General features: G+C 21.3%; 1 protein-coding gene across 1 annotated transcript; it reads left to right on the top strand.

The window, feature by feature from the left end:
- The first annotated feature begins 590 nt into the window (after positions 1 to 590).
- On the top strand, positions 591 to 1500 carry LOC115896243 (40S ribosomal protein S2-like). Its single transcript, XM_030926599.1, has 2 exons — positions 591 to 619; positions 720 to 1500. The coding sequence occupies exons 1-2, from the start codon at positions 591 to 593 to the stop codon at positions 1462 to 1464; spliced, it is 774 nt and encodes a 257-aa protein (XP_030782459.1). The 3' UTR covers positions 1465 to 1500.
- Positions 1501 to 13406: the final 11906 nt, after the last annotated feature.

Below are 13406 nucleotides of genomic sequence, written 5' to 3'. Positions count from 1 at the left end.
TAGATATAATAGAAATATGTATAAAATATAGATATAATGGATATAATAGATATAGGTATAAAATATAGGACATAATGGATACAATAGAGGACAGAATATATATAATAGCTATAGGTATAAATACAGACATCATAGATATAATAGATAGAGAAATAAAATATAGACAAAATTGATATAATAGAGGTAAAAAATATAGACATCATAGATATAATAGAGGTATAAAATATAGACATAAAAGATATAAGTGATAGAGGTATAAATTATAGACATAATAGATATTATAGATAGAGTTATAAAATGTAGACATAATAGATTTAACAGATATAGGTATAAAATATACACATAATAGATATCGGTATAAAATATAGACATAATAGATTTAATAGATATAGTTATAAAACATAGACATAATAGATATAATAGATATAGATATAAAATAAAAACATAATAAATATAAAAGGTATAGGTATGAAATATAGACATAATAGATATAATAGATATGTCTATAAGATATAGACATAATAGATATAATAGATATGTCTATAAAATATAGACATAAGCTTCTTCTCCGAGAAAACACCAAATGGCGGATGACGCCAGTGCAGCGGGGTGGTCCGGAGGCCCTGGTGGCCCTGAGATGGGGAACCGCGGTGTCTTCCGCGGAGGTTTCGGCAGTGGCATCCGGGGCGGGGTCTTGGCCGTGGACGGGGTCGGGGCCGAGGCCGCGGAGCTCGCGGAGGCAAGGCCGAGGATGAGGAGTGGATGCCCGTCACCAAGCTGGGCCGCTTGGTCAAGGACATGAAGATCAAGTCCCTGGAGGAGATCTACCTCTTCTCTCTGCCCATTAAGGAATCTGAGATCATTGACTTTTTCTTGGGGGCCTCTCTCAAAGATGAGGTTTTGAAGATTATGCCGGTGCAGAAGCAGACCCGTGCTGGTCAGCGCACCAGGTTCAAGGCGTTTGTTGCTATCGGGGACTACAATGGCCACGTCGGCCTGGGTGTTAAGTGCTCCAAAGAGGTGGCCACCGCCATCCGTGGGGCCATCATCCTGACCAAACTCTCCATTGTCCCGGTGCGCAGAGGCTACTGGGGGAACAAGATCGGCAAGCCCCACACCGTCCCTTGCAAGGTGACAGGCCGCTGTGGCTCTGTGCTGGTGCGCCTCATCCCTGCACCCAGGGGCACTGGCATCGTCTCAGCGCCTGTGCCCAAGAAGCTGCTCATGATGGCTGGTATTGATGACTGCTACACCTCAGCCCGGGGCTGCACTGCCACCCTGGGCAACTTCGCCAAGGCCACCTTTGATGCCATCTCTAAGACCTACAGCTACCTGACCCCTGACCTGTGGAAGGAGACTGTCTTTACCAAGTCTACCTATCAGGAATTCACTGACCACCTTGTCAAGACCCACACCAGAGTCCCCGTGCAGCGGACCCAGGCTCCAGCTGTGGCTACAACATAGGCTTTTTATACAAGAAAATAAAGTGAATTAAGCCTGTTAAAAAAAAAAAAGATATAGACATAATAGATACAATAGATATAGGTATAAAATATAGACAGATACAATAGATATAGATATAAGATATAAACATAATAGATATAGGTATAAAATATAGACATATTAGATATAATTACTATAGGTATAAAATATAGACATAATAGATATAATAGATATAGGTATAAAATATAGACATCATAGATATAGATATAAAATATAGACAAATAGATTTAAAAGATATCGGTATAAAATATAGACATAATAGATTTCATAGATATAGTTATAAAACATAGACATAATGGATATAATAGATATAGGTATAAAATATAGACATAATAGATAAAATATACGTATAAATATAGACATAATAGATATAGGTATTAAATATAGACATAATAGAAATAAGGATAAAATATAGACATAATAGATATAATAGATATAGGTATCAAATATAGACATAATAATTATAATAGATATAGGTATAAAATAATAGATATAGGTACAAAGTATAGACATAATGGTTATAATAGATATAGGTATGAAATATAGACATAATAGATATAATAGGTATGGGTTTAAAATAAAGACGTAATTGATATAATAGATATAGGTATTAGATATAGACATAATAGATATAATAGATATAGGTATAAAATATAGACATAATAAATTTAACTAGATATAGATATAAAACATTGATATAATAGATGTAATAGATATAGGTATAAAATACAGACATAGTAGATATAATAGATATTGGTATAAAATATAGACATAATAGATAGATAGAGATATAAAATATAGACATAATAGGTATAATAGATATAGGGATAAAATATGGATATAATAGATATAATATAGGTATAAAATATAGACAGAGTAGATATAATAGATATAGGAACGAAATATAGACATAATAGATATAATAGATATAGGTATAAAATATAGACAGAGTAGATATAATAGATATAGGTATAAAACATACACATAATAGATATCGGTATAAATTATAGACATAACAGATATAATACATATAGGTATGAAATATAGACATAACTGGTATAAAAATATAGGTATGAAATATAGACATAAGAGATATAGGTATAAAATATACACATAATAGATATAATAGATAGATGTATAAGATATAGACATAATAGATATAATAGATATCGGTATAAAATATCGACATAATAGTTATAATATATGTATAAGATATAGACATTATCGATATAATAGATATAGGTATAAAATATAGACATAATAGATATAATAGATATAGGTATAAAATATAGACATAATAGATATAGGAATAAAATATAGACATAATTGAAATAGGTATAAAATATAGACAAAAAGGATATAAAACGTATAGGTATAAAATATAGACATAATAGATATAATAGATATATGTATAAGATGTAGACATAACCGATATAATAGATACAGGTATAAAATATAGACATAATAGATATAATAGATATAGCTATGAAATACAGACATAATAGATGCAATAGATATAGGTATAAAATATAGACATAAAAGATATAATAAATATAGGTATAAAATATAGACATAATAGATATAATAGATATAGGTATAAGTTATAGACATAATAGATATAATAGATATAGATATAAAATATAGACATAAAAGAAATAATAGGTATAGGTATGAAATATAGACATAATAGATATAATAGATATATGGATAAGATATAGACAAAATAGATACAATAGATATAGGTATAAAATATAGACATAATAGATATAATAGATATAGATATAAAATATAGACATAATAGACATAGGTATTAAATATAGACATAATAGAAATAATGGAAATAAGTATTAAATATAGACATAATAGATATAATAGATATAGGTATCAAATATAGACATAATAATTATAATAGATATAGGTATAAAATATTGACATAATAGATATAGGTACAAAGTATAGACATAATGGTTATAATAGGTATAGGTATGAAATATAGACAGATATAATAGGTATGGGTTTAAAATTAAGACATAATAGATATAATAGATATAGGTATAAGATATAGACATAATAGATATAATAGATATAGGTATAAAATATAGACATAATAAATTTAAAAGATATAGGTATAAAACATTGATATAATAGACATAATAGATATAGGTATAAAATATAGACAGAGTAGATATAATAGATACAGGTATAAAATATAGACATAATAGATACCGGTATAAAATATAGACATAACAGATATAATAGATATAGGTATAAAATATAGACATAATTAGATATAATAGATATATGTATATGACATAGACATTATCGATATAATAGATATAGGTGTAAAATGTAGACATAATAGATATAATAGATATAGGTATAAAATATAGACATAATAGATATAAAAGATACAGGACTAAAATATAGACATAATTGAAATAGGTATAATATATAGACAAAATGGATATAAAAGATGTAGGTATAAAATATAGACATAAAAGATATAATAGATATAGGTAAAAAATATAGACATAATAGATATCATAGACATATGTATAGGATGTAGACATCATCGATATAATAGATCCAGGTTTAAAATATAGACATAATAGATATAATAGATATAGGTATGAAATATAGACATAATAGATACAATAGATATAGGCATAAAATATAGACATAATAGATATAATAAATATAGGTATAAAATATAGACATAATAAATATAATAGTTATAGGTATAAGATATAGACATAAAAGATATAATAGATATAGATATCAAATATAAACATAATAGAAATAATAGGTATAGGTATGAAATATAGACATAATAGATATAGGTATAAAATATAGACATAATAGATTTAACAATTATAGGTATAAAATATAGACATAATGGATATAATAGATATAGGTAAAAATATAGACATAATAGATATAATACATAAAGGTATAAAATATAGACATAATAGATATAGGTATTAAATACAGACATAATAGATATAAAAGAAACAGGTATAAAATATAGACATAATAGATATAGGTAGAAAATATAGACATAATAGATTTAATAGATATAGTTATAAAATATGGACATAATAGATATAATAGATATAGGTATAAAATATAGACATAATAGATGTAGTTGTAAAATATAGACAAAATAGATATAGGTATAAAATATAGATATAGATATAATAGATATAGGTATCAAATATAAACATAATAGATATTACAGAGATGGGTATAAAATATAGAAGTAATAGATATAATAGATATAGGTGTAAAATATAGACATAGTCGATATAATAGATATAGGTATAAAACATAGACATAATGGATATAATAGATATAGTTATAAAATATAGACATTATATATAATATAGATATAAAATATAGACATAATAGATATAGGTATTAAATATAGACATAATAGAAATAATGGAAATAAGTATAAAATATGGACATAATAGATATAATAGATATAGATATCAAATATAGACATAATAATTATAATAGATATAGGTATAAAATATTGACATAATAGATATAAGTACAAAGTATAGACATAATGGTTATAATAGATATAGGTATGAAATATAGACATAATAGATATAATACGTATGGGTTTAAAATAAAGACATAATAGACATAATAGATATAGGTATAAGATATAGACATAATTGATATAATAGATATAGGTATAAAATATAGACATAATAAATTTAATATATATAGGTATAAAACATTGAAATAATAGATATAATAGATATAGGTATTAAATACAGATATAGTGGATATAATACATATTGGTATAAAATATAGACATTATGGATATAATAGATAAAGATATAAAATAGAGTCATAATAGATATAATAGATATAGGTATGAAATATAGACATAATAGATACAATAGATATACGTATAAAATATAGACATAATAGATATAATAAAGATAGGTATAAAATATAGACATAATAGATATAATAGATATAGGTATAAGATATAGACATAATAGATACAATAGATATAGTTATCAAATATAGACATAATAGAAATAATAGGTATAGGTATGAAATATAGACATAATAGATATAATAGATATATGGATAAGATATAGACATAACAGATACAATACATATAGGTATAAAATATAGACATAATAGATATAATAGATATAGATATAAAATATAGACATAATAGATATAGGTATAAAATATAGACATAATAGATTTAACAATTTTAGGTATAAATTATAGACATAATGGATATAATAGATATTGGTATAAAATATACACATAATAGATATTATAGATATAGGAATAAAATATAGACATAATTGAAATAGGTATAAAGTATACACAAAATTGATATAAAAGATAGAGGTATAAAACATAGACATAATAGATATCGATATAAAATATAGACGTAATGGATATAATAGATATACGTATAAAATATAGACATAACTGGTATAAAATTGTAGGTATGAAATATAGACATAATAGATATAGGTATAAAATATACGCATAATAGATATAGTTATAAAAAATAAACATAATGGATATAATAGATAAAGGTATCCAATATAGACATAATAATTATAATATACTTATAATATATAGACATCATAGGTATAGGCATAAAATAGAGACATAATGTTCATAACAGATATAGGTATAAATACAGACATAATAGATACAATAGGTATAGGTATAAAATATAGACATAATAGATATAATAGATATATGTATAAGATATAGACACAATAGATATAATAGATATAGGTATAAAATATAGACATGATAGATATAATAGATATATGTCTAATATATAGATATAATCGATATAACAGATGTAGGTATAAAATAGAGACATAATAGATATAATAAATATAGGTATAAAATATAGACATAAGATATAATATATATAGGTATAAAATATAGACATAAGATATAATATATATAGGTATAAAATATAGACATAATAGATATTGGTATAAAATATAGACAAAATAGATATAATAGAAATAGATATAAAATACAGACATAATAGATATAATAGATATAGGTATCAAATATAGACATAATACTTATAATAGATATATGTATAAAATATAGACATAATAGATATAGGTATAAAATATAGAAAAATTCATATAGGTATAAAATATAGACATAGATATAAGAGATATAGGTATAAAATATTAACATAATAGATATAATAGAGATGGTTATAAAATATAGAACTAATAGATATAATAGATATACTTGTAAAATATAGACATAGTAGATATAATAGATATATGTATAAAACATAGACATAATGGATATAATAGATATAGGTATAAAATATAGACATAATAGATATAATATATATAGGTATAAAATATAGACAGATATAGGTATTAAATACAGACATAATAGATATAATAAAAACAGCTATAAAATATAGACATAATTGATATAGGTATAAAATACAGACATAATAGATTTAATAGATATATTTACAAAATATAGACATAATAGATATAATAGATATAGGTATAAAACATAGACATAGTAGCTATAATCGATATAGGTATAAAGTATAAACATAATAGCTATAATAGATAAAGGTTTAAAATATGGACATAATAGAAATAATAGATATAGGTATAAAATATTGACATAATAGTTTTAATAGATATAGGTATAAAATATTGATACAATAGATATAATAGATATAGGTATAAAATACATACATAGTAGATATAATAGATATTGGTATAAAATATAGACATAATAGATTTAGTAGATATAGATATAAAATACAGACATAAGAGATATAATGTATATACGTGTAAAATATAGACATAATAGATATAATTGATATAGATTTAAAATATTGACAAAATAGATATAGGTACACAATATAGACATAATAGATATAATAGATATATGCATAAAATATAGATATAATAGATATAATAGATATAGGTATAAAATATAGACATAATAGATATAGGTATAAAATATAGTTATAATAGATATAATAGATATAGGTATAAAATATAGACATAATGGATATAATAGATATAGGTGTAAAATAAAGACATAATAGATATAGGTATAAAATATAGACATAAAAGTAATAGGTATAATATTTAGACATAATAGATAGAATAGTTATAGGTATAAAATATAGACATAATAATTATAATAGATATAGGTATAAAATATAGACATAGTAGATATAGGTATAAAATATAGACCTAATAAATATAATAGATATGGTATGAAACACAGACATAATAGATATTATAGATATAGGTATGAAATACAGACATAATAGATATAATAGATATGGGTATAAAATATGGACATAATAGATATGATATATATAGGTATGAAATACAGACATAATAGATATGATAGATATAGGTATAAAATATAGACATAATAGATATAATAGATATAAGTATAAAATACAGACATAATGGGTATAGGTATAAAATATAGACATAAAAGATATAGGTATAACATTTAGACATAATAGATATAGATATAGGTATAAAATATAGACATAATAGATATAATAGATATAGGTATAAAATACAGTCATAATAGATATAGGTATAAAATGTAGACATAAATATATATTAGATATAGGTATAAAAAATACACAGAATAGATATAATATATATAGGTGTAAAATATAGACATAATAGATATAGATATAGAATATAGACATAATATATATAATGGATATAGATATTAAATATAGACATAATATATAGTTATAAAATATAGATATAATCGATATAATAGATATAGGTGCAAAATATAGACATAATATATAGTTATAAAATATAGACATAATAGTTAGATATAGGTATAAAATATAAACATAATAGATATAGGTATAATATTTAGACATAATAGATATAATAGAGCTATAAAATATAGACACAATAGATATAATAGATATAGGTATAAAATATAGATGTAATTGATAGAGTTATAAAATACAAATATAACACATCCAATAGATATAGGTATAAAATATAGATAAAATTGTTATAGGTATAAAATATAGACATAATTGTTATAACAGATATATGTATATAATATAGACATAATAGATATAATATATATAGGTATAAAGTATAGACATAATAGATATAATAGATATAAGAATAAAATATAGATATAATACTTATCAGTATAAAATATAGATATAATTGATATAGGTATAAACTATAGACATAATAGATATAATAGATATAGGTATAAAATATAGATATAATAGATATAGGTATAAAATATAGATATAATAGATATAAAAGATATACGTATAAAATATAGATAGAATAGGTATAGGTTTAAAATGTAGATAGAATAGATATAATAGATAAAGGAATAAAATATAGATATAATAGATATATTATAAAAAATAAAAATAATAGATATAATAGATATAGGTATAAAATTGAGTTACAATATATATAGGTATAAAATATAGTTACAATAGATATAGGTATAAAATATCGATAGAATAGATATAATAGATAAAGGTATTAAATATAGACATAAAAGATATAATAGATATTGGTATACAATATAGACATAATAGATATAACAGTTATAAAATATAGACATCATAGATATAATAGATATAGGTATAAAATATAGACATAATAGATATAGGTATAAAATACAGACATGATAGATACAATAGATACAGTTATAAAGTATAGACATAATAGATATAATAGGTATAGGTATAAAATAAGACATAATAGATATAGGTATAAAATACAGACATAATAGATCCAGGTATAATATATAGCCGTAAAACACATATCTATAAAATATAGACGTAACAGTTATAATAGACACAGGTATAAAATATACACATAATAGATATATGTATAAAATATAGACATGATAGATACAATAGATACAGTTAAAAAGTATAGACATAATAGATACAATACGTATAGGTATGAAATAAAGACATAATAGATATAGGTATAAAATACAGACATAGTAGATCTAGGTATAATATATAGCCATAATAGATATATCTATAAAATATAGACATAACAGTTATAATAGATATATTTATAAAATATAGACATAATAGATATAATAGATATACGTATAAAATATAGCCATAATAGATATAATAGATATAGGTATAAAATATAGACGTAATAGATATAGGTATAAAATATAGACATAATAGATATAAAAGATATAGATATGAAATACAGACATAATAGATATTACAGATATAAATATAAAATATAGATAAAATAGATGTAATAGACATAGGTATAAAATATAGACATAATAGATATAATAGATATCGGTATAAAATATAGACATAAAAGATATAATAGATAGGGGTATAAAATATAGATATATTAGATATAGCTATAAAATATCGATATAATGATATAATAGATATATTTATAAAATATAGATATAATAGATATAATGATAAAATATAAATATAATAGATATAATAGATAAAGGTATAAAATATAGATATAATAGATATCGGTATAAAATATAGTTATTATATATATAGGTATACAATACAGACATAAGAGATATAATAGATATATGTATAAAATATAGACATAATAGATATAATAGATATAGGTATAAAATATAGACATAATAGATATAATAGATATAGGTATAAAATATAGACATAATAGATATAATAGATATAGGTGTAAAATATAGACATAATAGATATACGTATAAAATATAGAAATAATAGATATAGATATAGGTATAAAATACAGACATACTAGATATAGGTATAAAATATAGACATAATAGACATAATAGATATAGGTATAAAATATAGACATAATAGATATAATACATATAGGTATAAAATATAGCCATATAGATATAGGTATATAATATAGACAAAAAAGATATAGGTATAATATTTAGACAAAATAGATATAATAGATATAGGTATAAAATATAGACATAATAGATATAGTTATAAAATATAGACATGAAAGATAGGTATAATATTTATACATAATAGATATAAAAGATATAGGTATGAAATACAGACAAAATAGATATAATAGATATAGGTATACAATGTAGACAAAATAGATATAGGTATAAAATATAGACATAAAGATATAATAGATATACGTGTAAAATATACACAGAATAGATATAATAGATATAGGTGTAAAATATTGACATAATAGATATAGATATAAAATATAGACATAATATATAAAATGGATATAGATATAAAATACAGACATAATATATAGTTATAAAATATAGACATAACAGATATAATACATATAGGTGTAAAATACAGACATAATATATAGTTATAAAATATAGACATAATAGTTATAATAGATATAGGTATAAAACATTGACATAATAGATATAGGTATAAAGTATTGTCATAATAGATATAATAGAAAAAGATATAAAATACAGACATAAGAGATATAGGTATAAAGTATAGACACAATACCTATAATAGATATATGTATAAAATATAGACATAAGAGGTATAATAGATATAGGTAGAAAATATAGACATAATAGATATAAAAGACACAGGTATAAAATATAGACATAATAGATATGGGTATGAAATATAAACATAATAGAAATAACAGATATAGGTATAAAATATAAACATAAGAGGTATAATACATATAGGTATAAAATATAGATATAATACATATGATCGATACAGGTATAAAAGATAGACATAGTAGATATAGGAATAAATTATAGAACTAATAGATATAATAGAAATAGGTATAAAATAGAGACATAGTAGATAAAATAGATATAGGTATAAAATATAGACATAATAGATATAATAAATATAGGTACAAAATATAGACATAATAGATATAATAGACATATGTATAAAATATAGATATAATATAGTTATAAAATATAGATATAATACATGTAGTAGATATACGTATAAAATATAGATATAATTGATATTGTCATAAAATATAGATATAATAGATATAATAGACATAGGTATAAAAAATAGATATAATAGGTATAATCATAAAATATAAATCTAAAATATATAGTAGATATAGGTATTAAATATCGATATAAGAAATATAGGTATAAAATATAGTTATAATAGATATAGGTATAAAATATAGCTATAATAGATATAATAGATATAGGTATAAAATATAGACATAATAGATATAATAGATATAGTTATAAAATATAGACATAATAGATATAATAGATATAGGTGTAAAATATAGACATAATAGATATACGTATAAAATATAGACATAATATATATCATAGATATAGGTATAAAATATAGACATTATAGATATAGGTATAAAATATAGACATAATAGACATAATAGATATAGGTATAAAATATGGACATAATAGATATAATACATATAGGTATAAAATATAGCTATAATAGATATAGGTATAAAATATAGACATAAAAGATATAGGTATAATATTTAGACATAATAAATGTAATAGATATAGGTATAAAATATAGACGTAATAGATATAGGTATAAAATATAGACAGGAAAGATATAGGTATAATATTTAGACATAATAGATATAAAAGATATAGGTATAAAATATAGATATAATAGGTATAATACATATAGGTATATAATATAGACACAATAGATATAATATATATAGGTATAAAATATAGATATAATAGATAAAATAGATATAGGAATAAAATATAGAAATAATAGATATAGGTAGAAAATATAGATATTATAAATCCAGGTATAAAATACAGACATAATAGTTATGATAGATATGGGTATAAAATATAGATTTAATAGATATAATATATATAGGTATAAAATATAGAGATAATAGATATAATAGATATAGGTATAAAATATAGACATAATAGATATACCAGATACAGGTAAAAAATATAAATATAATAGATATAGGTATAAAATATAGATATAATAGATATAATAGATATACGTATAAACATAGATGCAATAAATATAGATATAAAATATAGACATAATATATATAATAGATACAGATATAAAATATAGATTCAATAGATAAAATTATAAAATATAAATATAATAGATCTAATGGATATAGGCATAAAATATAGATATAATAGACATAGGTATAAAATACAGTTATAATAGATATAGGTATAAAATATAGATATAATAGATATAATAGATAGAGGTATAAAATATAGACATAATAGATATACGCATAAAATATAGACATAATAGATATAATAGATACAGGTAATAAATATAGACATAATAGATATAGGTATAAAATGTAGACCTAATAGATATAATAGATATAGGTATAAAATACGGAAATAATAGATATAAGAGAGGTATAAAATATAGACATAATAGATATAGACATACGTATAAAATATAGACATAATAGATATAATAGATATAGGTATAAAATATAGACATAATAGATATAATAGATATAGGTATAAAATATAGACATAATAGATATAATAGATATAGGTATAAAAAATAGATATAATAGATACAGGTATAAAATATAGACATAATAGATGTAAGAGAGGTATGAAATATAGACATAATAGTTATAGATATACGTATAAAATATAGACAGAATAGATATAATAGATATTGACAGATATAATAGATATAGGAATAAAATATAGAAATAATGCATATAATAGATATAGTTATAAAATATAGATATAATAGATATAGGTATAAAATATAGACATAATAGATATAATAGATAATGGTATAAAATATAGACATAATAGATATAATAGATATAGGTATAAAATACAGACATAATAGATATAATAGATATAGGTATAAATACGGACAAAATAGATATAGGTATAAA

Source organism: Rhinopithecus roxellana, unplaced genomic scaffold (genome assembly GCF_007565055.1).
Source record: "Rhinopithecus roxellana isolate Shanxi Qingling unplaced genomic scaffold, ASM756505v1 contig979, whole genome shotgun sequence".
NCBI classification, from domain to species: domain Eukaryota; kingdom Metazoa; phylum Chordata; class Mammalia; order Primates; family Cercopithecidae; genus Rhinopithecus; species Rhinopithecus roxellana.
Note: the sequence above shows the minus strand (reverse complement) of the source record. Positions and strands in the feature narration are given on the sequence as shown.